Here is a 26,704-nt window from a genome sequence, read left to right on the forward strand (position 1 = left end):
GTTTTCGTAATTGTTCTTCTTTTAAAGCATAATTGGGAGTGTATATATCCTGTTATTATTTTCCTGATAGGAATACAAGTTTGAAGCGCGTACGAGTGACTTATATTTAGAATTTTCGTATCTTTATAGAGGTAATTTTTTATTCTTTCTTTATTTGCATTCATGTCTTACATCATAAATAAAAAAAAATATCATAATATTACAACATGAAGCCCCGTTGGGGCGTTACAAAGTAAAACATATGTAAATAATCAAAGGTAATATTACAATTCTTATGAAATATGAAATATGAATAGCAAAAATTATGAATTAATTATATGGTCATTAAATAAAAATAAAATAAAAAGGTCACATATAAATAAAGATTATGGGAGTTTTCAAATTATGTCCTATTATAACTAATCAGACTTTAAAAAAAAAGTACTTACAAATAAAAAGTGGTTAACAAAGTTATTACAATCTTCTTATATCGTATTATCATATTATTGAGGTATATTCATTCAATAGTTCATGCACACTGTAGTAACATTTTTGGATTAGCCATTTTTAGTTTTGTTTAAATATTGTTTCTTTTGTTTCATCTATTATTATTGCTATACAGGTTATTTAAATCAGTAAATATTTAAAAAAGAGCCTTTGTTGCAATTTTAAATAAGTACTGTACAGGTTTACCTTAGTGCTACCTAAGTAAATAATTAATTAGATAGATAATAACTTTAAATTATTACAGTAAAGATTATTTACATATGAAGTTTAGTTTTATTTTTTATATTCTGCGTGCTCATCGACATAGGCATCCCCTTTTCGATATACTATTCAATATACAATAGAATAGAATAGACTAGACTAGAATAGAATATGATATAATAATTCAAGTAAACTTTTACAAATGCTTTTGAATCGTCAAAATAATTTACCATGCATTACAATATGATGTTTGACTAGATCGTTATAATATTAGGGCGTACTTTTGGCATACAAGATGAATAATTTTACGTAAGGTTTCTATTTAAAGATAAAGCTGAATTTTTTTTGTTGATACAAGGGTTTTTAGCAGAATTACAAAAAGGTAATAAAAAAAAAATGTGTTAACATTCCTTTTGATTCAATTGCGTTCAGCGAATTTATTTTTACGTTATAGGTATGTACCTATTGGGTACTAGGGAGTAATAACTTGCTTGGACGGAATGTAACAGAGTGATCCGATTTGGTTTATCCCCGGGAAAAGTAATGTAATAGTAGTAGACTCGTATACACATTGACCTCTGAAAGCATTTTAGCTATTTTTTGTCCATCCAAACAGAGAACCGTTTTGTATACATGTACAAGTCGATTAGATTGAACTAGAACGAAGGTAAAAGGATTGTACATTATATTTTAATAAAATAGACACAGACAGACTAGTAACGATGAAAGTAATATTTCTCTTCAGAGTTAGAACTATTGCCTGTAGTCTGTTCAATTCAAAAGTTTTGTTGCATTTGTTGGGTACCTGCTTCAAAAACAAATAATAATTACGGATTGTGGTGTGTATAATATGATAATGAAGCTTTATTTAGTTTGTAAAGTCATAGTATATCATTAATAATGCAAATTAGAATAATATTTAAAAAAAATAACTATGATTTATGTTGGTAGTTAATACCTAATATTACAAATTTGGGTAAAAGCTTCACATTTGCGTTGAACAAAGAAATATTCTTGTCCGGATAGCTAAGTGGGTATTATTAACTTGAGAAATTCTCATTTAAAAGATTACAATAAGAGAGTAGACAAATGCAACATTTTTATGCTCTCAGTTGCAATTCTGTGCTATAATCAGGACAGGCCGAAAATAATAAAGAGTGACAGTAAGAGTATATTGTGCGAATAGAAATATTAGATAGCATACAGTGGCAGTAGATGAATTCCCTGCGTGAATGGACAGATGAATGAGTTAAAAATAAAGTCTTGGTTTTGGCAGTGGCATGCATCGGTGTCGCTCATAATCCATGACTCTCTGTTTATCATTTTTAATTAGACTAATAATTATTTGAGATAGCGTAATTAATATTTGCATATATGGAATATGAAATACCAATTATTATTATTGTTTGATACTACAGTAATTCATGAATTAAAATAGTTTGTGGGTTATAAGATTATATTTGGTGACCAACCCTCGTAATTAATAATGCAGTGAACTAGTGAAATCATTAATATAACTGCAGTTAAGATATTGATTAGTTTAAAAAGTGATAGTTTTAGTATGATAATAATTATTTAAAGTTAACTTTGATAGCACCAGCTTTACAATCAAATGATCCGTTTATAATAATAAAGCCTTGATAGTTAAAATAAAATGGATGAGATCAAATATGATTCTTATGAGATCAAATACCTTGTATTATGGTGAACTAGGCACCGGTGATCCCTTGCGTGGATGCGCGGTAGATAAAGATAGTGTGGTGATTGCATACGTGGATGAATAGTGTCGGAGCACTGTGTGGGTGCACGATGCTATGGCATTGAGTATGTGTTCAGAATTTAGTAAAGAATTTTGAGATTTAGTAAAGAGGTATGATCTGATTTTAATCGTGAGTGCTAATGCATTGCTTCTTTAAAGAATATTCATGGAGTATTAAAAACCGTGTTGGCAAGGCTACCTTGTGTATTATGTTGAGTAATCTATTTAAAATTAAGTATGTATAGCAACATAATTGATACAGCGAGCCGTGATAAAATTTTGGAAGATTAATTAGTTGGAATATTGCACCATGGATATAAGATATCACACTGGGATACGAAGCTTGAACTTTGATAGAATATTCGAAAGATAATTGGGAATATTGTACCATGAATATAAAATATCACATTGGAATACGATGCTTAAACTTGAAGGCGAACTTGGTACGCTTAAGTGAGTGAAATGCTCTTTAAGTGCAAGTGGTCTTTAAGTGATCTTCTACGATACTTGACCTTGATGGCGAACTTGGTACGCTTAAGTGAGTGAAATGCTCTTTAACTGCAAGTAGTCTTCAAGTGGTCTTCTATAATGCTTAGAACTTGATGGCGAACTTGGTACGCTTAAGTGAGTGAAATGCTCTTTAAGTGCAAGTAGTCTTCAAGTGGTCTTCTATAATGCTTAGAACTTGATGGCGAACTTGGTACGCTTAAGTGAGCGAAATGCTCTTTAAGTGCAAGTGGTCTTCAAGTGGTCTTCTATGATGCTTGGAACTTGAAGGTGAACTTGGTACACTTAAGTGAGCGAAATGTTCTTTAAGTGCAAGTGATCTTCAAGTGGTCTTCACCAACTTGGTACGCTTAAGTGAGCGAAATGTTCTTTAAGTGCAAGTGGTCTTGACCAACTTGCTGCATTTAAGTGAGCGAAACGCTCTTTAAGTGCAGTTGGTTTTCAACTACGACAAATCTGGTCCCCTAAGTGTGGCAAAGTCCCTTTAGATGCGGTTGTTTTGTTCTTTAAATTGAAAGCTGTTGTTGTGATGAGTGATAACGAATGGACAATATTCCTGGATCTTACGAGTACATAGTGGAGGTATCTTGTTAAGTTGCGAGCGTCGTATGATTGTTAAGTGATAAGTGACAATGAATGGGCAATATTCCTTAGGAAGTTAGGAAGGATCCTTACAAGTAGGTAATGGGAATCAGGTGTTAACGGTTGTTTATTTTGCAGTAATTTTATCCCGACTCGTGGGGTGCCCGGGGCGGGCACCATGCAGCATGGCCGTGTTGGCAACAACTCGTTCTCACGTTCGGTGTTGCTTGGTGTTGGTCGTTATGCTGTGGTCGTGACGTCAGAGCCCCCTCCATCGAGACGGAAAAGATGGCGCTAGGGCGAGGACGTGGCGTGGAACGACAGGCTTCAGTTGCTGTTTGCGCTCCGACCGATTTACATTGCATTATACGGGTTGATTTTACTATCTGAGAGTTTAATTGTTAACACTAGCCAACGTAATCTATTCAAATTAGTAATGACGTCACTGATGTCCTTAGTATGCCCCTATGCGCTAATTAACTGAAGATCGCATACCTAGTTTTTTTGTGACAGGATTCAGGAAAGTGGTGCTCATAGGATAAACTTTTTCTTTTAGTTAGTAGAATAAGTGTAGTCCTTAATATTAAGGACAAGTCGCTTTATAGGGTTGAGTGAAGGTAAAATAAATCAAAATACTTAGAAATGTAAAACCTACTTGTATCTAGCTCTTCTCATTTTATTTGAGCTTCCTTGAAATTATTGATATTATTACTTCGATAATACGTAAGTATTTATTGCACGTTTGCTTCCGAACTGTTTATTATTTATCATCGAGCTACAATTTAACCTAGGCACCTACATGAAATTACAATTTTCAAAAACTGAAGATAATGAATTTATATAAGTTTATATTCTACTTTTAGAGTTTTAGAAAAGAAGTTTCAGAGTGTAAAAATGCCCAGCCATTCATATTCGAAAAAATAGATCAGTAAAAATTTCTAGTGCAATGATAGTGTGTCAATACCAAATATGGTGTTCTGTGAAAAAGTTGAACGTGACTCGTGAGTGATCTATAGATCGTGATCCATAGATCATGGTATCGTCCTCACCGCGTGCGCAGACGCGGTCGCCACACGACGTTGACCCAGAAAGGATAAAGGCTTATTCGGTAAGTTGTAAACAAGTTTTGCTTTGATGTCGCCACTCCTTATAAGATGGGGCCTAGTTTCTTAACTGACGCAGAAAAAATATTTCGATTTTATTATCCGATTAGGGTTGCATCTCCAAATGATTAGCTGTTTTGGATTTTTCGCAAGAAAAATAAATCAATCCCACTAATATTTTAAAGGCGAAAGTTTGTTTTTGCATGTGTGTTTGTGTGTGATTGTTACTCCTTCACGCAAAAACTACAAAATGGTTTTGGCTAAAATTTGGAATGGAGATACATAATATCCTGGATTAGCACATAGGATACTTTTTATCCCGGAAAATCAAAGAGTTCCCACGAGATTTCGAAAAACGTAAATCTCATCCGCGTGGATTTAAGTTTTAAAAAAATCCTCTGGGAACTCTTCAATTTTCCGGGATAAAATGTAGCCTTTCTCCGATGCAAACTATATCTTTACGTTTCTTCAAAATGAGGTTAAGCTGTTGGGCCGAGAAAAAGTAACAGACAAACGGACACACTTTCGCATACAATAATAACTATGGCTTATTTTAGACAAAATAAATCAATACTAATATATTCTAGCCTAAAAAAAAACTAAGCGAGGGGGAAATGTAATCACTTACATCCATTAAGTCAATTGCATAAAAGATTTCACACGGACTGGCTTGAAAAATATAAGGAAGAGAACAATAGCGCCGCATTACTCAAGTGTTATTAAATAATGTGATATAACCGCGCCTCCGCGTAACAAATACATAAACGTGTATGTATGAATGTCTACTTGATTAAGAATGTTGAGGCAATTCGAATATAATAGGTTTTTGTTCTATTATAATAATAAATAATTAATCTGTACAAAAAATCTAAACTCACGCGGACGAAATCGCGCGTAAGTAGTAGAAGTTTGATTTTTACCCGACTACGGCAAAGCCAAACGGAAGGGTGATGATTTTAGCAGTCTATGTATGTATGTTTATATCAGATTCTGTGTGTTCCACCGTAGCGTCTAAATTTCTGAGGTGATTTCTATGAATGAGGTGTCAATCAATTCGTTATTATGGTCCGGGTGACATAGACTATATTTTGTACGAAAAAAAATCGACCTGACGGATGTTCCATCCAAAAAGTAGGGGTACCCAAATTTTTTTTGCTATTGTATCGAGTGGGATATCAAATTAAAGAGGAAAATATTCTGAGTTCATAAGTATAAATCACACTAATATTATAAAGGCGAAAGTTTGTATGTGTGTGTGTGTGTGTGTGTGTGTGTGTGTGTGTGTGTGTTTGTTACTCCTTCACGCAAAAACTACTGGACGGATTTGGCTGATGTTTGGAATGGAGATAGATAATATCCTGGATTAGCACATAGGCTACTTTTTATCCCGGAAAATCAAAGAGTTCCCACGGGATTTCAAAAAACCTAAATCCACGCGGGCGAAGTCGCGGGCATCAGCTAGTATAGTATAATGTTAAAATACACTGAGCGAAGAAAAACAATTTTACAATATGTGCTATTCTATCCATCGGCAGTTCGCAGTTAGTAGTCGTATTAGTGTTGGTTATGTAAATAAAAAATCGTTCAAGTTTTCATAATTGGAGCGACTACGGAACCCTACTAACTCATGACCCGACCCGTACTTGACCGGTTTCCTGTTTACGTCATCACTCGAGTCTACTAGAAGCGTGCAAATGAGTAAAAATGTCATTACAGCCAAGCAATTAAGCTTAACGTTGTTTAATTGTCTGCAAAGTGGAATAAAGTAAGCGTTAGAATTTTTTATATTACGCACAATATACAGTACCTATTGTATCTGATTGTCTTCAGCTTGTGGACGTCCATTGTTGGACATAGGCCTTCCTTAAAGGGCGCCTCGACACCCGGTCCTTGGCATTCCTCATCCAACCACTTCTCGCCAGCTTGATATTATCGTTGGTCCATCGTCCCACACTATGCTTGCTTGTATACGCGATCTTCATTCATGGACTTTCCGGCTCCAACAGCCATCGCCTCTACGACTGGCATGGCTGGCCCACTGCCACTTCTGCTTGCTAATGGTTTGGGCTATGACAGTGACCTTGGTTATCCTGCAGATCACCTCATTTCGGATTTTATCTCTCAGGGAAACTACAAACAATCCTCTCCATAGCTCGCTGAGCGACTTTGAATTTGTGGACTTGTAAATTCTCGTTCTGAGAGGAGTCCCACCAGTGGGCCGGCGATATATTAATCATGATGTATACCGAAGTCCGAACGTTACAGGTAGGAATTTTCAGTGAAAATGTACCTCCTACGGTAAAAAATGTAGGTAACTAGCGCGGTGGGATGAGAGTGACTCGTGAAAAGAGACCGTTTTGTCGCGTTTGAACAACTCTGAAAGAGCTCATCTGCAGTCGGTTCGCTAATTAACGGCTTACCAACTACCCGCGACTAAAGAAAGGTTTTTGATGACAAGATAGCTCTTGACTGCAATCTCACCTGGTGGTAAGTGATGCTGCAGTCTAAGATGGAAGCGGGCTAACCTGGAAAGGGTATGGCAGTTTTATTTAACCTTTACTGCTTTGGTTTCTACACGACTTCCTACTATATTCGAGACAATTCAGAGTCGAACCTGACACCTCCGACAGCACTCATCACTACGCCAGAGTGGTCGTCATCTAAGCTATAATTATTACAAGTAGCGTTGTGAGTAGTTTACAAAATTAACGTCATTGTCAGTATGCCAATTTAGTAAGCGATTTGCATTTAACTACAATGCAACTAGCTACGAAGTTGCATTTTAGCTAAAATGCAACAAACAAGTTGCGAAAGTTCGGCTTACGTGGCAACCTACCTAATTACTTTGTTGTAGTTAGGCAGAGCCTCGCTTTTGTTAGGCAAATTTAATTTCGCGAACACGACTTGCTCGGGACAAAGAGCGAAAAAACTTGCGGTGAAAAAAAACTAAGTACCTCGTTTGTATAAAATAGACGCTCCCTCTACTATGAACCTGCGCTTTGTGAAAATTATGAGAAAGTATGAATATAAATTAAGGTAACTCGGGTAGCTACCCACTAAAAAAAAGCCACCAAAGAAAAGTATTATTTAGCTCCATATAATTATCTCTGTCGTATCCATTGCTGAGGGTCATGACCTTTCCTTAATTGACATGGAACAGAGTGTCTTCTACAGTGAATACGACTGAAATCTAAAACCATAGGAAATACAGAAAAATTGACTTAGGTCTTTTTTGTGAAAACAATTTTGGGATACTTAGTCAATTTTTTGGGCCACAAAAATAAATAAAATTGTTAATTTTTTTTACGCTAATCCGTAAATAATTACTAATTCGTAGCGTAAGGTAGTGTTTCCATATCCACGCATTTATTCGCGTTAAATTAAAAATGTGACTGCACATTTTAAATCAATAAACTTTTTTTGCATTCGCCCTGATTTTTATGGTGAATAACAAGTGGTGTAAGTATATGAAAAATATATGTACCTATGTTGGCTGTTAGGTATTTGCCTAGCCCATCTTCATTTTGAATAAATCAATAATTGGGAAAGTCTGAAAACGACAGCCACCGGAAGTTCAAATCACGAGCGAATATTAAAAAGGCGGCGAGAAATTCTCGGATATTACAAATCAGAGATGGATGGTGCAGGTCTTTTGAATACTGACAGGTTCTGATTTAGCGTTATTTTTAGAATTTCGTTGAAAAACAAGGAACCCATATAGTTTCGTCCAGTCCGTGCGTAAGAGCTGTAGGTTGAAAAGTACCTTTTGAATCTTTGCTAGCAAAAAATGTGGTATTTCAAATCTTACACAGTCGTACGTCTTATTTTTCAATACGACTGTTATTTTTGCCGACAAAAACGCTTTACATCCATACACCCTACATTATATCAAAGTTATTTGAATGTTTAATTTCCACGTCGCCTCTGCACCTCTCAGCCCGAGGCCAGATTCCATTACAGGCTCGTTACGAACGCTTTGTGCTACGGTTTCGTTACCGGGAACTACGGGGAATGGAATATGGATATCGGTTCACCTAGTATAAGTTCGTTTTCGACATAGATATGGTTTTCGAACGGAAAACCTTTCAAAATCTAACGTAGGGACTAAAAAAAGGTCAGTTGAAGTTCCGTAACGAAAAACTCGTCCGAAAAACTCCAGTGGCCAGAGTGAGGTTCATGTTAAATAAAACCGGTCAAGTGCGAGTTGGACCCGCACACGAAAGGTTCTGTAACATCGTACTTTTTTTTAATTTACATACCTGTCATTTTGAATTTTTTTTATATTTGTTATAGCGGCAATAGAGTTACGCTTACATTGAAAATTTCAACTCTCTACCTGAGATAGAGCCCGCTGACAGACAGAGACAAACAGACAGGTGGACAGCGGAGGCTTAGTAATAGGGTCCCGTTAGCACCCATTGGGCACGGAACCCTAAAATCTGGTCAAGTCCACGTATGTTAGTTGCTAAAAAACTTTGACAGTCATTATTTCGTAAACGTAGGTTTTTCCTTAAACTGTTTATGAAACCTTAATGAATTTAAATACCAATTCAACGAGGTTGCTACCCGGGAGTTACCCTATGGCCTTTATGTTTCATCTATAAACGTCACATTAGCTAAGTCCTTTTATTATCCTCAGTTATTAATAGATGTTGAAAACTTTATAGCTACACAATGGATCTCGGTCGATCATCATATGTATAAATAGATAAATAGCCTAGAAGACGCATTGTGTGGAAAATCTTTCTAAACAATACGACTTCTAGCATGACGTCTCTGGTGAAGAACCAGCCTTACTATCCCGTACAATGACCTCCACTACAACACTAGACCGGTATTTCATTCACCGAACAACGCGCTGCAACTCGCGTAAATATATGCTTGTAATTTAAATAAATAAATAAATAAATAAAGGTTTATTTATTTGGTTTGAAGAGAACATTATGAAAGCGATAGCACAACCAATATATTTCGACCTGTCATTTTAGTTTAGAGATTGTGTCGATTCTAATGTTTTTCTCTGAACTAAATTTAGAGTATCTGCTGTCTTTTTCTTTATAATATTGCCAGAAAACGGATAATTAATTTTAAATTTAAAGACTCTAAATTTTGGTGCACTCTACAAAAAGTACACGACTGGCACATAAAGTCACGAGGTTTGACAGTTCTAAATTAAATTAGGTTTGTCTGTCCTTTTCTTATTGTATTGATAAGAAAAAGATGCTAGCACTATTTGTTGCGCTCAGAATCAGTACCATTGTATACCTACAACAGAATTAATAGGTAATATTGACAAATTGATTTTGACAGCTTTATAGAAGACGATTTTTGTTCGGAACGACCCATCTAGTGTGTAGTACGTAAAGGTCGTTGGTCCCGCATGTTTGTATTTGTACCTATCTATACGTTAAGTTCCTATATACTTTACACCATGGCATGACATCATATAGTATGCCACTTCAGTTAGCAAGAAACTGCAAACAACGCAAGGTCGGATGTTATTTTAATAGCGTGTTGCTAATCTATCAATACATAGACAGCAGTGGCGTGTACATAGAGGCATAAGAGCACTGCTTACCCTATTTCTGCTTATGAAAATGCAACCTCTAGAGAGGTAAAATAGGGGTTTGAAATTTGTGTAGTCCGGTCGCGGGAATAAGCTAGTATTATAATATAAAACCATGTCAAAATAAATGAAGATAATAATATTGTAAAATTTAAAAAAAACCCCGACACAAAAACGTCTAAAAAGTCAATAAGAAAACAAGAAAAGAGCTGATAACTTTCAAACGGCTGATCCGATTTTCTTGGATTATAGCTAAGAACACTCTCGATTAAGCCATCTTTCCAACAAGAAAAACTAAATTAAAATCGGTTGATTAGTTTAGGAGCTATGATGCCACAGACAGATACACAGATACATAGATACACGCGTCAAAATTATCGGGTCGGGGGTTAAAAAAAAACATTTATATTTAAGGATTCCTTCTATTCGTTACAGCTAATAACCGGTATATACACAAAACAATTTATCCCTAGGGACGTTTCAAATTAAACGGGCGACGTCAAAACGTCCAAGGCCCGCGCTCAATTTGCAACACGGTAGTTATTGAGAACTGATCACCAGTATTTGTTACGAGCTGTGGCAACCCTATTTTGTAGTATTGAGTGGTTCGTTTTGAAACGGAGACCGAGGATCTATAAAGCGTACTTTGACTTTGCTCATACTTAAGTTTCAGTTAGAACGAGACAGATTTATGCCAGCGGTATAACGCTGTTTCGTTTTGACAGTTTCTTAAGTCTGAGCATTGTCAAAGTATACAGGGTGGAATTTTGTAATGCCACCTGAAGGGAAAGTACTCTTAATACTGTAGATAGAAAATTTTACTCAAAGAAAACATCCCTTTATTTTTGAATAGAAAATTTATTTAAGTATTATTTATTTATTACTAACATTAATCTTATAAATATTTACATGTTCTATTCTTTTTTATTTATTATTATTATAAGAAAACTGCATTCAAAGATTTTCGAAAATTCGCTTGCCACACCCGGGAATCAAACCGACTAAAATCTAAAAATTACAACCTGTACTTTTATTGCATAGATCGTTAGGATCAATTATAAGGATCAAATCTCTCCAAGAAACTTGATAAATTAAAGGAAAGGAAAACCATTGAAAATTAAAACACTCGCATCGAAAGTGAAAAACATATCAACCGGTAAAGGAGTGGACTGAAAACCGGAAGGTCGACGGTTCAAACCCCGCCCGTTGCACTATTGTCGTACCTACTCCTAGCACAAGCCTGACGCTTAGTTGGAGAGGAAAGGGGAATATTAGTCATTTAACATGGCTAATATTCTTTTAAAAAAATTGGTTGTCTGTAAAGTCGGTTTACTGACGATAGTTGAACGTGACAACAAAGGCCGATTGTGCTTCTTTGTCGCCCGTTCCGCGCTCTCGCTTGCACTTAAGCCTTACATGGAACGCCTCAGAGCGGCGGCGTTACCTCGCGAGGTAACGCCGCATGAGTCATGTTTTTTCGTGCGTGCAGCCGGCTCTATCGAATTATAAGACGTTGTCACGTCAAAAAAAAATAAAAATATTATGTCTCCTTCACTTGGTACTTCCAGTGTCTCGGGCTACGTTCACGTGGCCTCTTTCCTTCCTATAAGCTGAACTCATTATTTTCAACAAACTGCACATAAACTCGAAACTATGAAGTAACATAATTTTTTCTCTTCTTTCCCAGGAGCAACTCCGTCAGCGAAAAGAAGCAGAGGAACGCATCGCGGCGCAGAATGAGTTCCTCAGGAATTCTCTCCGCAACTCCTCCAAACTACAAGTGCTAGCCAACGAGCCTTCCAGCACCGCCTTCGTCAATGACGCGTATGAAGAAGATGCCAGTGATGAGGCTTCACAGCTGTACGCGCTTGTTGGTGAGTACTTTAACAGGGCTCTCTACGTCACTCGCTTCATACAATCGTAGTTCCAATTTCATTTGAATATTAAGCAACCAAAGTCCATGAAATTTTGCAGACATATTCTTGAAACTAATATCTGTGTCTGTGGTGTTTTAGATTTTTCTAAAAATATGTAGTTTTAAAATTACAGGGGCTCAAAGATTTGTATGTAAATTTTTAAGACCGCGTAACTTTAAAACCGAATATTTTAACAGAAATCTGAAAAACCACAGACACAGATATTAGTTTCTAGAATATGTCTGCAAAATTTCATGGACTTTGGTTGCTTAATATTCAAATGAAATTGGAACTACGTTTGTATGAAGCGAGTGACGGAGAGACCCCTCTTAACCATTCATCGTCATACTAGATGATGCCCGCGACTTCGTTTGCGTGGATTTAGGTTTCTCAAAATCCCGTGGGAACTCTTTTCTCGTTTTTCGAACTATGTCGTAACTCATACCCACCACCACCAATTTCACAGAAATTGGTGTACGCGCAGAGTGAACTAGAGTGAAGAAACTTTCGGTTTTGAACCCAAATCAAATACCTATTAGGTTAGTGTTGACGTAAAATCAAAGACTTTTTAAAAGACCACAATTATTATTTCCTAAACCCATGCGTGAAATCAAAGATAATACCCTACCTAGCGTCTTTAGGTTTCATTTGACGCCTGCCAGTGAAGAGTCGACGTTTTGATACAAGTTTCCTGTCGGTACGGTTTCGACATAACCCAATTATTATTAACAAGTGTCAAGTCCAACCCTGGGGCAGGGTGTTGCAAATTAGTTCCGCTCCGCCTAGCAATATTCCATCGACTAATATTAGCTCTGACTCATATCATCATGATCAACCCTTCGCTGGTCCACTTACAAGCACGGATCTCTCCTCAGAAAGAAAAGTGTTTAGGCCACGGTCTGCCATGCTGGCCCAGTGCGGGTTGGAGAACACTGAGGAATTCTCAAGCATGCAGGTTTCCACGCGATGTTTTCGTTCACCGTTAAATAAGTGATATTTAATTGCTTAATACGCACATAACTCTGAGTTAAAGAGAATGTGTATCTACCAATAATAATAATAAATAACATGACAAAGAAAAATTAGAGGTCCGTGCCCAGAATTGAATCTCCGATCTCCCGAATATGAGCCGAACATCTTAACCACTAACCTATCACAGCAGCTGTCGTATCCAATCCACTCAACTTAATGTTAAGCAGAAACTGGTATACGGGTTCGATATAACCCAATTATTAACAAGTGTCAAGTCGAACCCTGGGGCAGGGTGTTGCAAGTTAGTTCCGCTCCGCCTAGCAATATTCCATCGACTAATATTAGCTCTGACTCATACCATATCACAGATATGCACTGTGCACAAAGTTCAACTGAAGGCTAATAAATTGATTGAACAATTTGAACACCCAGTGAACGAGAAAATTGAATTTTGTTGATCTTTTGTTGATTTTGACTGTTTGACCGGAAAATGTTTATGTCGGAGGTTTGCACTAAACACTCGCACTCGATCCAAAAATAAGAGAAATTTTATACTCTACACTAATATTATAATGCGAAAGTGTGTCTGTCTGTCAGTCTTTCTGTCTGTCTGTTAGCTTTTCACGGCCCAACAGTTTAACCGATTTTGATGAAATTTGGTGCAGAGTTAGCTTGCATCCCGGAGACGGACATAGGCAACTTCTTGACCCGAAAAATAAAAGAGTTCCCACGGGATTCTTAAAGGTCCATCCGTTTAACCGATTTATATGAGAGGTAGCTTGCGGAAATTGATAAGTTAGCACTTGATTGTTCTGATCTGGCGATACATAATGATAAATTCTAAGGTGGTAGCGGATTAACTTGGAAGAGACGTTCCGGAGCTACGTGATCGAAGGACAAACGAATAAATCTATAATATGATAGTAATAATAATAACCATATAATAAGCCAAAGGATTTACAATTACATCCAAAAAAAACCTAGTTGAATAAAAAATATCTTCTTCTGTTCCAGATTACCAAGAAGTATGTGCAGCGTTATCAAGGATACAGAAAGCGCTTGCGTCGAGCGGCGAAAGCGCTTTAGCAGCCAGGGTCGCGGGAACGGCCAGCGTGCTGCTATGTCCCGCTTTACGGACAGCTTTGGCCACCAGGTCTGCTGTGCTCACGGCTACCACGCACAAGCGACCAGGGCTATCGCCACCACAGACACATCGGGCTACTGATCGATTAAAAGATGTAAGTAACGAAATTTAAAAAAATTGATTGATGGCATATATCTTGTTTGTAAACGTTTGAATAGAGCTATATTACCGCACTTGTGCGATAATAACATATTACCGCACGACTTTTGTATGTGATTAACTGTGCGGTAATATTTTTATCGTACATGAGCAGCTTAATTTACAATTTTGACAGTGGCGGTATAATAAGCGCAAATATATTGAAAATCATATTAAGTATTATTAAAAACAGTAACTATACTACAATATATTCTTGCCACATCATTCTCAGTAGGTTCAAATTTAATAGCATTTTCCGTTTATCCACTCTATGTATGCTCGAAAATGTGTGCTTGCCTAGATTCCACCTTAGATAGCAAGTTATTTTTATTCCTATAGACGAACATACATTTCCGAATATAGGTACTTTGGATGGCTGTCTTAGGATGGATAAATGGAATAAGCCCGTTCAACTTATTGAAATGGTGGTGTGGCGTGGTAGAATCAGACATTTCAAAATGCCTATAAATCCTAAAATATATTATGTGAATTTATAGTTTTGCAATAAAAAAAAAATAGTCCTCTTTGATGTTTATCTTTTATTGATTCCAGTGCATAGATGTACTAGGATCGCATACAGCGTCGGGAGGAGAAGCGTCGGCGCTAGCGGTGGAACTGCTGTCCATACTGGGCGGGCTGGAGCTAGAGAGTCTAATACAGGCGCACGACCAAGCGGCCGCCCTGCTCGACCCCACCTGCTTTACGAGAGGGAAGAGAAATAAGGTACCTTCATTTAGTACATTCTGATACGAGGGCAGTAAGTGGGTTATTACAAACGAGCTGACATTGTAAGCCCGAGCCGTAGGCGAGGGTTTACCATAGTCACGAGTTTGTAATAATAACCTTAACGCCTGTGTAATATACGATTTTTTTCAATACAGTTGCTCGTAAAATGCACTTTCAATGCTAATGAATATGGCTTGTAAGGGCGTTTGTGCACTAATTCGTATTCATTACGTAGAAAAATCGATCAAATACGAATGAGCGCACACGCGTATGTACGTTTTTCTTTTCGTACTTATTTTTTTATTATCACCGTTTGACGACTTTTTAATTAGAAAAAAATTTAGCATTATTATTATGTTTGTAAATTGGTAATTACGTGGTTCTAATTTTACTCAATGTTGTTGCACAATGTTTTTACGTGACTGACCATAAAAAAGGAGTTTAGCGTTTTCATGGTTCACTATAGTAACTCACTTACATACAGTAAGTGAGTTACTTTATTCCACCATAACTTCTAAATGCCTGAACAGATTTGGGCGTATGCGTATCGTTAGAATTCTTATATTATTTCAAGTAGCACTAGCTATAATTTTTTTGAAAAAAATCATATGGTGGCTGAATAGTGCGATTTTCAAATATGAACGTTTTTTGGCAGGGCATTCGTGTTTTTTCATTTGTTTAATCATCACTTTTTCTATTCTAGACTGGCTTCAACAATTACAAGGGCGACGACAAGTACCCAACGCACTCGCCGGACGACCCGAGTGAAAATATCAAAATTATTAAAATAGAAAAAACTAATGAACCACTTGGTAAGTTCAAATCTCCACATATTTGAAAACGACTATTAGACCGTAGGGACTTCCAGATGCTGCGGTCTTGCGCCGCTGCAATCCAGCGGCTTCTTGCGATTTTTTTGATGTCGTCTGTACACCTTGGCAGCCAACGCTGCGCTTCCAGTACGAGATCGCAATTTGAACACTTCAGGATCCAACAACGTCAGTTGGTTCTTTGAACTATGTGCCACTTCAGCTTGCAACCCGTTGGGCTGTTTAGTTTACTCTATTCTTTTACGAATCACCTCATTTATGGTTTGATCACGTAGAATGTAGAGAAAATCCGAGCATTGCATGCTTCAAAAAGAGTAAATAATGAGCTGAATTTATTTTTGCCAGGTGCTACAGTAAGAAATGAAGGCGAAGCAGTAATCATCGGTAGGATAGTCAGAGGAGGAGCGGCGGAAAAGTCAGGGCTACTGCACGAAGGTGATGAGGTATGAACTGCCTTTTATATACATTTATTTGCTCTTCTATAAACTAGACTAGACTTCACACTTGGGCAACAAAAATATTACCTCACAATTATTACCTAACAAACTCGTGCGGTAATATTCATTATCGCACTAGTGCAGTAATATCTAAAGTGGCCACCCAACGTGGCCACATCCTTATATCATGTTTGAATGTACCAAGTGATAAACCAAAAATATTTCTTCACGTTCTACCACAAAACAGCAAGAAACCGTACACGTGAGCACTTATGACTATGGTCGACATCCAATCTACTCGTATGAAACATTTTTGCTCAACGTTTCGTACCGCTAACTAATAAGGTGTAGAATGCCCGTCTGGTATCCGTGTTTCATACCAAGTATAATGTCAATACTTCCAGGCAAGAGTTCATTCTTGGCTTAAACTTCTAGGCAAGCATGCTTTAACATAGACCTCATCATTGCTTTTTATTAGACATGATGATTGTCGTCAAGCGCAAGCCTATCTCCCAATTTAAAAAAAAATATTTATATATTTAAACGCGTTATTTAAGAGCGGACTTAGGTTATACAGTGTTCTAAGAAGTATTTATTCGTTTCTTTATAGCTGTTGGAAGTAAATGGCGTAAGCATGCGCGGCAAATCAGTGCACGAAGTATGTCAGGTGTTGGGCGGGCTGGCGGGGACCCTCAGCGTGGTGCTGGCGCCGCGCGGCCGACCTCGCGCACCACCCGCACACCGCGTCCTGCACGTCCGCGCGCACTTCGACTACGATCCTGAGGACGATGTCTACATACCTTGCAGGGAGCTTGGTGAGTACACGTCTCTAGATTTTGGTTTGTGACTACCAAACCGATTAGGAGTATGGGTTAAAAAAAACTGGAAGGGTTCCGTACCATCGTGCAAGAAATAACATTATTTTTGTGATGTTACCACAAATTTCCGGTTTTCAGATTTTCCTCTTTACTTGTATTATAAGTTATAAGATATTTCTACCTGTCAAATTTCTTAAAAGTCTGCTCTGAGAGTTGTGGTCAATGCCTTGTTATAAATTCTACCTCCACGATTCTCAAACTAAAGGCTTTGTTTGCCAAATTGTGGATTGGAAAAACTATTTTTCCTAAATGATTACACAATTTAATTAGATAATTCTGTTCATTCCAGGTATCAGCTTTCAAAAAGGTGATGTGCTACATGTGATAAGTCGCGAGGACCCTAACTGGTGGCAAGCCTTCCGTGAGGGAGAAGAGGATCAGACCCTCGCGGGACTAATACCGAGCCAGGCCTTCCAGCATCAGTGAGTGAAATTGATTTCTCTCTAGATTTTATAACGTGTCCTCCTATAAAAAGTGAGTCATAAGTTTTTTATGCAACAAGTGCGCAAAGTAGAATATTATGGTCGAGGCGTAAGGTTTAATAATATTTTAATTTTGTGTGTTGTAATTGTTGTTATTTGCTTGGGTGTTAAAATTTGTGCCTCGACTATAATTTTCTACTTTGCACACTTGGAGCATAAGCAATTATGGCATTCTCTATTGTTTTAGATAGTCGTGTTTGAAAGTAATATTACGAGGGTTTTGTTTATAGACGCGAATCGATGAAGCTATCGCTAGCTGGGGAAGCGGGGGAGGGCGAGCGGCGCGCGCGCAAGGGAACCACGCTGCTGTGTGCGGGGCGCGCGCGGCGCCGCAAGCCACGCAAGCCTACTAGTGAGGCGGGCTACCCGCTGTATGCTGCGTCCGCGCCTGATGGTAACTGTTCTCATTCATTTTTTGAAATAAAACTTCTTTGTGTACTTGAAAGTAACTCAAATATTAAAAAAGAATGGTTGTTATTTAAAAAGGTCATCAAACAACACAGCTGTTTAGATAGTGCTATTTTTATCGCGTTGTTAGTGCATAGATCTTCGCCGCGAACCCATCGGCGAAGCGGGCTACCCCATTGTATGCAGCGCCTGCGCCTGATGGTAATCATATTTCATTTATTTATCGCTAAGTAAACAAAAGGGCAATAGCTAAAATAGGTGGGTTGAAAAAAACTTCTGACACATAGTTGTTATTTTCAGATTACGAGCAAGACGAGATCCTCACATACGAAGAGGTAGCGCTGTACTACCCGCGTGCTTCCAACAAGCGGCCGATCGTCCTCATCGGGCCGCCCAACATCGGCCGGCATGAGCTTCGGCAGAGGCTGATGGAGGACAGCTCTAGATTCGCCGCGGCTGTGCCTCGTGAGTGTATTTTAAGTGTTCTAAAAACATCAAAATTTGAATTTCCATCTATGTAGACGAGTTTCTATTACTGCTAAAATATAAATTGGATATACTTACTTAAATGTAAAATGGTATGACAGATGAAGAGTACCTTCCATAAGTGTTCAGAAAATTGCATGGTACTTAAAAAAGAAAGCCGAAAATGTTTAATTATGTTGCAAGTGCGCAAAATAAAAATAATGTAATATGATGACGATACAAAAGTATCTACTTAAAAGTTTAATTGAATAAAAAATACTTTTATTTATTTATTACTATTTATTTATCTCCAGTTACATTAGTATCATACATAGGAATTAGTAATATATAATATTTATAAAGTATGTAATTTTTAAAAATAGAAACAAGAAGAAAGTTCAAGACAGGTTTTAACTTCAAATTAATATTAATAAAACAGCAATCATACAAAATTGTTTTAAGTTTTTTTTAATTATTACGAAAAGGAACATCAGCCTAGAATGCAGCAAGTGTACTGATAATGGTAATGGTAATGAATGTTATATTAACAGATACGTCTCGAGCCCGCAAAGACCACGAGGCGGCGGGTCAGGACTACCACTTCATATCGCGCGCGCAGTTCGAAGCTGATATCCTCAATAGAAAGTTCGTGGAGCACGGGGAGTACGAGAAGGCTTACTACGGTATGATCTATTGCTTTTGCTTATAGCTTAGCTTTCATAATCCTGTTCTTCAGTCGCCCACTAATCTTAGCCGTAAATTTGTTTTTCATCACACTAGCTCAAAAGGCTTATTTTGTCGTTCGAAATCGGCGTGGAAAAGTTAATTTGAACTGCTAGCGTGGAAAATTCATTCGAAATTCGAACGTAACGAATTTTACAGCCTTGCATACCAAATAACTGTTTCATTCGCATTAACTCTGCGCAGTAAATATGCCCCTCTACCACGGAATAGGTACTTAATAATGTCAAGTATTGTTCCCTTGTATTTTGATAAACGATAAAAACGTAGGGTATGGTAAAAGAAAAATTATAAGTACAATGCACTGAGCCTTTCTTCTTGAGCCAAATATTGAAAATATGTGTTACCTTATTCCAGGTACTTCTCTGGAAGCGATACGAGAAGTAGTGAACTCGGGCAAGATCTGCGTACTCAACCTGCACCCGCAGTCGCTGAAGATCCTTCGCAATTCCGACCTCAAGCCTTATACTGTGTTCGTGGCGCCCCCTAGCTTGGAGAAGCTGAGGCAGAAAAAAATAAGAAACGGGGAAGCTTTTAAGGTAAGACCTTTTTTATTTAATATCACACAGTATGAACACCGTTAATTGTGTAGCAAGTGTGCAACATACCTGTTACGGTATTGTATTAGTCTGTGATATTAGTCTGTGTAATATCCTAATGTCATCTGTCACTTGTCACTTATCGCTGTCTTGATATAATATCTGTCTGTGTCGTGTGAATTGGGAATAAAGTCAAATCCAAGAGCATCCATCTTTTATTATATATAAACCAATGAAATAATACCTTTTTCAATAAAGTTAGCACAAAAATACAACATTAGGTATGTAGGTACACCAGTATCACCGTACCGCGGGTACATAGAAGTCTTTTATTATAAGCAATACGTATCCAGTAGTTATTTAAAATTTCAGTATGGGATTTTCACCTCTATATTCTTACGACATGGTACTTTCTATAAAATGCTTCTAAAAAAATGTGGGAATGGTGGTCACATATTTAAAATGTTAATTACCGCACTTGTACGCTAATAGATTATTACCTACCGTACGTTTCCTATGGCCAACTGTGTAAAAGTATCTAAAATACCTTAATAATATCGATAGATATTAAATAACTATTATGGACTTGGAATCGTTTAAAAATGCTACGCTACATTTATTGCATTAATACGCTATAGATAAGATTTCTTTTCTTGTACCTTTTGATATGTAATTTTACTTAGTGCAAACAAAAATAGCTCGCTCAAAATATAGGCAGTAGGCACCAATTAAAAGAAGTATTTTAAATTTTAACCAATTCATTACAATCTACAGGAGGAAGAGCTGAAGGAGATTATAGCGACGGCGAGGGACATGGAACTCCGCTGGGGCCATTTGTTTGACATGATCATCATTAACAACGACACACAGCGCGCCTACCACCAGCTATTGAACGAAATCAACAGTTTAGAGCGAGAACCACAATGGGTCCCCGCGCACTGGCTCAAACAGACCTAGCGGGAACCCCCCACGGCTGCATACATCGCAGCTCAAAGACTGAACCGAGTCCAAACTCACCAGCAAAACCTTCAATGTAACGTGATAAAAAATAAAGTCGGACGTGATGTGATACATAATACAAGTTACTCGTTTAACACGAAGGAAATGCTCGCGAAACTAATGTTTCTCTTCGAAATGTTTACGCAAATGGTTTTACATTTGCTGTTTTACTTTATAGACGCTTGCAATGTTGAGAGGGACGTTAGTTTCAATGGTTTATTACGGATTTTTAATGAGAGAAAACGTAGGGACAGTGTTAATGATCGTAATTGTGGAGCCGTAGAGAAAAATATAGAATTTAGTGATGTGTTCTCAAATTTGAATGGTGATTATTACGAGGCCCGTTGTAAACGTACTTCTGTTGCATGATATTTACTTTTATAGTTGAAACACTTGTGTCTATGGGGAAAATTATTTGAATCTTCAATCACAGAGGGCGCTATCTGTTTGTTTCCTGGCAAAAAGACTTGATTATGAAATGTGTTCTTTTAACAATGTTGCACCTACCGTATTTTTAAAAGCTACCAATTTTTATAAAATACAAAGTTTATTTTTTACGCAAATACAATTTCGAAAGTTAAATTAGTTATAGTATGCATAGCAATCACCAAATCTTCTAAGATAATTCTAGACTAGGTATTATAATATGTTCTTATTTTGAGAACAAATATTTACCGCCCTCTAGATGGAACTAGTATAACAAGTCTTCCCCATAGACAAATTTTATTACTTGAGCAATATCAAAAACACTTCCAATAAGTGCTAATACTTATATTTCAATAAACTATAACTTTATGTTTCATACTATTTGCAATATTATTGATTGGATGTGCATATTACTATAAAAATAGTTAGCAAATGTATTTTTTGTACTTAATAAAATTTTATTGTGTTTTATCTGATTCGGTAGTTGATGGTAGTCGGAAAAAATAGGATGTCTTGTTACAAAAAAATATCCAGGGGTTTTTGTTTAAGGATTTTTTTAGTAATCTACACCGAAAGTGTCTAATGATTAGGTACTTCTATCATGATAGATGATCATGATATTTCTGTAGAGTTACTTTTACTGGTACAAAAGTTATCGTTTTCGAAATATTTTAACAAAAAACTCAACTACCGAATTCGAAATCCTGGTGATTGTTTAAAATAGTTGGTTAATGTAATCACAGTTAAATAAACGCAATATACTCATGTACTTAACTTTTCAAGAATAATTGAATATATAAGAATTTTTATCAAAGTATTCAAATTATTAACTTAAATAATCTTAAACAAATTATTAATTATGATAAATTTTTATATTATGTACTCTTTCATTATTTTAAAAGTAAAAAAAATGCAGTATTATAATCAAAAAGTAAATTTCAATAGACAATTTACAGTTATTAATTAATATTGTTTCAAATTATAATAATTATATAATTACATGTCAGTTATGAATACCTATATATCTTGTGGATTTATTTTACGTATTTAAATGAAACTGCAATCAATTAATTTTAATCAATAATTTATTTATAAAATATTCCTTCTTAATCTTTCGAATAAGGCCGTAGCTAGAAACATAGTTTTAAAAACTTGACATACTCAAGTACATAAGAAAAAATGCTGTGAATATAAGACTATTGTTTTATTAAAAAAATAATATAACATTATTGTCATAAGTAAAACACCTATTTAGGTATATCAGGTTAAAATAGATCAAATTTCCTCTACAGGTTTTAAAACCCCTCCGTATATTAATTTCTGACTACGGCCCTGTTTTTGTTCATATGGTCTAAGCCTAATTTTATGGATATTTTATTCTCTTTTTTTATTTACATACCTACATCACTGAACTAACAATAAATTGAATGGAATTTATAATTTACGACTTATATTATAGAACTATTTAAGAGAACTATTTAATAACTACGAAAGAATAAAAACAATAAAATATTCTATAATTGCCAAAACTTTTTACAGTAGGTAGTTATAAAAATAGGTATTTTTCAAAAATTTCACCATTAGCTAGCCTTGTCGAGGGTTTATGAAAAAAATTTGGTCCAAGAGCTGGTAGGAAGTTACTTCAATAAAGTTAAACATTGTCATATCTCGGGTTCCCAGGCCTTAAATACAAAAAAGCCGGAAATTTTGCACTTAGAGCTGAATTTATATTATTATTATTTATTATTTATATGTATTATGATTTGTATTTTTTGAAATAGCCAAACGTACTTTTTTTAAGCGAGACATACGTTTTTAAAACTGGACATAACTTTTATAGTAAAAATAACGTTGGGTTTTTTATTACCTATTAAATTAATACAAATAATCACATGTTTTTTTACAAAATTAACCAGTTTTTACCAACTGCAATCAATAATCCCGTCCTTTCATTATACGTTGCGATTCGTAAACTGACAAAAAGCCAAACAAAAACCACATAGGTACATATTCCAAAAGTGTAAATATTTGACCGCACACTATCGTAAATAACCAAACATGTCTGGTTTAAGCCTAGCAACCTTAGATAAGTCAAGATTTCTACACTTAGGCAAAGTAAAGGAATTAATTCAAAGTGTTTGAAAAGTGCCTCTTTTAAACCCACCATCTCTTCGACTAAATCGGCGGTAGGAGTTCTAATTGATATAAAAAAGAAAATAAACTAAAAAGCAGTTACTAGTGAGTAGACGAAGCAATATTTTAAACCAGTATAAATACGGACACCGTAAATTAAATAATACGACATATCTAATTTTTATAATATTCCTATTTAAAAGCAAACATTTTTGCCAAATTAAATCTCCTTTTTGTCAAATTTACCATTTTTAATATCTACATTTTAGATCAATAGAATCTTTAACGTTTACCGCTTTTAACGAAGAAACCTAATTTAACAACATTTAAATGATCTTTTTTTAACTTGGCAACACCAGCAGATTGTAAACATTAGGCCGGCTATACACTCACGCCGAGAAAATCTGAGACTTCTCGCTGAGATTTTTCGATTTGAGTTTGAAGGACATTCTAGTTCTCGCTTTTCAACCACGATCCTTTGTATTATTAGATCGATGTAGGACATAAGAACCACCTTCAAATACCTTCTACACTCGCGTTCTTGTCTCTTTTCTAGAGTCTAGAACTGACTTATAATTATTATCGACTGAACAAAACGTAATAATATAAAATTTGGTAGAAATATTTATTTATCAGTAGGTACCAACATTCTAAAATTAGGAACTGTAAAGTGTAATTTATTCGCACATGAAATGTTTTTCAACCTTTCATCAAGAAACTAAAAAAATAACGACAGAAAAAATATGGCCTTGGCGTTTTTTTAGGGTTTTTTTACCTTTTTTAATAGTTCTTCACAGTCTTAGCAATTGTTACAAAATGTATTTTGCTACAAAAATGTTGCCAAGTTATAACTATAAAACAACCTTGTAAACTGAAATAATATAATTGAACCAACAAAATATTTGAAATGGACTTTTAAAGTAGCATCAAGCATGCATTTAAACTAAGACACTTTTTACATTTACCTTGTATTTAAGTAGATAGAGTTGTGCATTCCAAATGATTTAGTGCCAAATAAAATGAAATAATTACCACACGAATAAACCGTGGTATCACGATATTCATTTTTAATAATCACAATTTTTAAATTTAAATAAGTAATATTTTATAACTATTTACTTTATAAACCTGTGTTAAATTTCTTATATCGTGTGCTGATTTTGAGGTATCGTGTTGTAAACGTTTTTTAAATATTGATCGAGGAAAAATATTTGTATTGTGTATGTAAGTTGTTTGAGTATACTTATAATTATGTAGCCTGTGGAGGTGCTAAAATGTGTACACTAGTTTTGTTCTTCATTTTATGTATTTAAGTTCAAAGTGCGGGCGAAGAGGTACTTGAATTTTGCATTAGGTATATATGCAGTATTCACGCAATGAAAAATCCTCAAGTATTATTTTCGCCAGCTTTAATTTTAATGTGGAATTTGTCGAAACTTCACAGTATTGATATTATTATATAATTTATACATAGTCTTGTACATAAAATATATTGACAACTGAATGATAAAATATAAATACCATGTTAATAGTGAACAATTTAATGTAAATAATAGAGTACCTATTAAATTTAATATCAGATACAAAGTTTGTTTTATTGTCCATTGAAAGATGATCTGAGACTTCAATCTATCGCCGACTTAGGGCCGGCGCACATATGGTGGAGCGCAGCGCAGAGCATGCCCGCAAAGTTTTCTAATCGCGTGACACATTCCGTGAATTTCTACCAGAGAATGCGCGAGCACGCGCGGGACTGCGCGCGGATGCGCGAGTATCCGCACGAATGCACAATTGATTTTAGATGTTATTTCAATGAGGACAATGTCGATGATATTTTGACTGAAAAATGGTCTGCGCTGCGTTCCGCAATTTGTGCGCTGGCCCTTACATATACATATGTACCTGAGCCAAATTTGATAAAAAATATTTACTTACTAAAAAAGTAATAGCAACCTTCTGAGTTTGTTGGTAGCCAACAGGCATAAACTGATTTAATAATCAACCTTTGCGGGAAGAAATGTAGTAAAAGGCATTTTGTCAAAACTCAAAAACGAGTTTTCGACTCATGATAAAGTCGAAAACTCATTTTCAACAATATCATTCATCATCAATTATTTTCATCATCATCATCATCATCATTTTAATAATTTATTCCTATATATCATATTATTGTGTCTGCCAAGGTTGCCAAGCAACTTTCTGAGTGCAAAGATTTTTTTTCCAATTTGGCTCAAGTATAATAGCACAGTTATAATAGTTAGATAGGTACCTACTCACTACTGAAAACAGGTCTTAGAATGAGAAGTGCTTATGAGATCATAGTCCAGTACCTACGCTAGCCAAGTGCTGCAATTTTAAATCAAAAATAAAATAAACAGGCTCTGTATACAAACTAGGTACATAATATCTACTACTAAAAATCATTTTACGGGATTATGCCTGCTTATAGTCAGTCTAGCGGTATGGTTCGTTATTATACGTCATTTTGAAGGATCAGTGTTCCTTACACAGTAACCCCCCCCGTCTACGCACTGCCCGTGTGGCATGGGAAGAAGCGAGGAACGGAGACAGAGACGTAGTGTGGCTGCGTTACTCGCATGTTCCTCGTTCATGTCTATCGCTCCATATTTTGTCCAATAAAAAAGATTGGAAAATCCAAAAGTGCACACTTCGAGTGCCTACTTAATCAAAAATTTATTATTGTTGGCTATATGGTCTCAATCATAAAAAACCGGCCAAGTGCGAGTCAGACTCGCGCACTGAGGGTTCCGTACTCGGGTAATTTTCCGACATTTTGCTCGATAAATCAAAAATTATCATGCATAAAAATAAATAAAAATCTGTTTTAGAATAGGTATACAGGTAAAGCCCTTTCATATGATACCCCACTTGGTGTAGTTATCTTACTTTGAACATTGAAACACATTTTAATTTTTTTTAATGATGTAACCAAAAATTCGCGGTTTGCAGATTTATTCCTGTACTTGTACTATAAGACCTACCTACCTGCCAAATTTCATGATTCTAGGTCAACGGGAAGTACCCCTATAGGTTTTCTTGACAGACACGACGGACGGGTGGACGGACAGACAGACAGACAACAAAGTGAAAGTGATATAACCAACGCTGAAAACGGTAATAAACTGTTTTCCCTAAAAATAAGGAAAATAATGTTGATTTGGTAACCACAAACACCATAGACAATACCTTACGTAAAAAGTACTCTGTGATTGACAGTGACACTTGACCACAGACACTTGACATTT

General features: G+C 36.0%; 1 protein-coding gene across 6 annotated transcripts in view; it reads left to right on the plus strand.

The window, feature by feature from the left end:
• The window catches only part of LOC123873358 (protein PALS1), a 166,165-nt gene extending 143,271 nt beyond the window's left edge, over positions 1-22,894 (plus strand). For 5 of the 6 annotated variants that reach the window (XM_045918187.1, XM_045918191.1, XM_045918189.1 and 2 more), the window contains 12 exons: positions 11,892-12,078; positions 14,107-14,330; positions 14,927-15,097; positions 15,804-15,912; positions 16,276-16,373; positions 16,978-17,182; positions 17,535-17,667; positions 17,958-18,121; positions 18,436-18,600; positions 19,152-19,283; positions 19,699-19,880; positions 20,655-22,894. In XM_045918187.1, the coding sequence (XP_045774143.1) occupies positions 11,892-12,078; positions 14,107-14,330; positions 14,927-15,097; positions 15,804-15,912; positions 16,276-16,373; positions 16,978-17,182; positions 17,535-17,667; positions 17,958-18,121; positions 18,436-18,600; positions 19,152-19,283; positions 19,699-19,880; positions 20,655-20,837 (1,953 nt within the window). In that variant the 3' untranslated portion in view covers positions 20,838-22,894. Of the gene's footprint in view, positions 1-11,891; positions 12,079-14,106; positions 14,331-14,926; positions 15,098-15,803; positions 15,913-16,275; positions 16,374-16,977; positions 17,183-17,534; positions 17,668-17,957; positions 18,122-18,291; positions 18,337-18,435; positions 18,601-19,151; positions 19,284-19,698; positions 19,881-20,654 lie in introns of those variants that run through there. The other variant, XM_045918192.1, reaches the window with a different exon arrangement.
• Positions 22,895-26,704: the final 3,810 nt, after the last annotated feature.

The sequence above is a fragment of the Maniola jurtina genome, chromosome 16, assembly GCF_905333055.1.
Source record: "Maniola jurtina chromosome 16, ilManJurt1.1, whole genome shotgun sequence".
NCBI classification, from domain to species: domain Eukaryota; kingdom Metazoa; phylum Arthropoda; class Insecta; order Lepidoptera; family Nymphalidae; genus Maniola; species Maniola jurtina.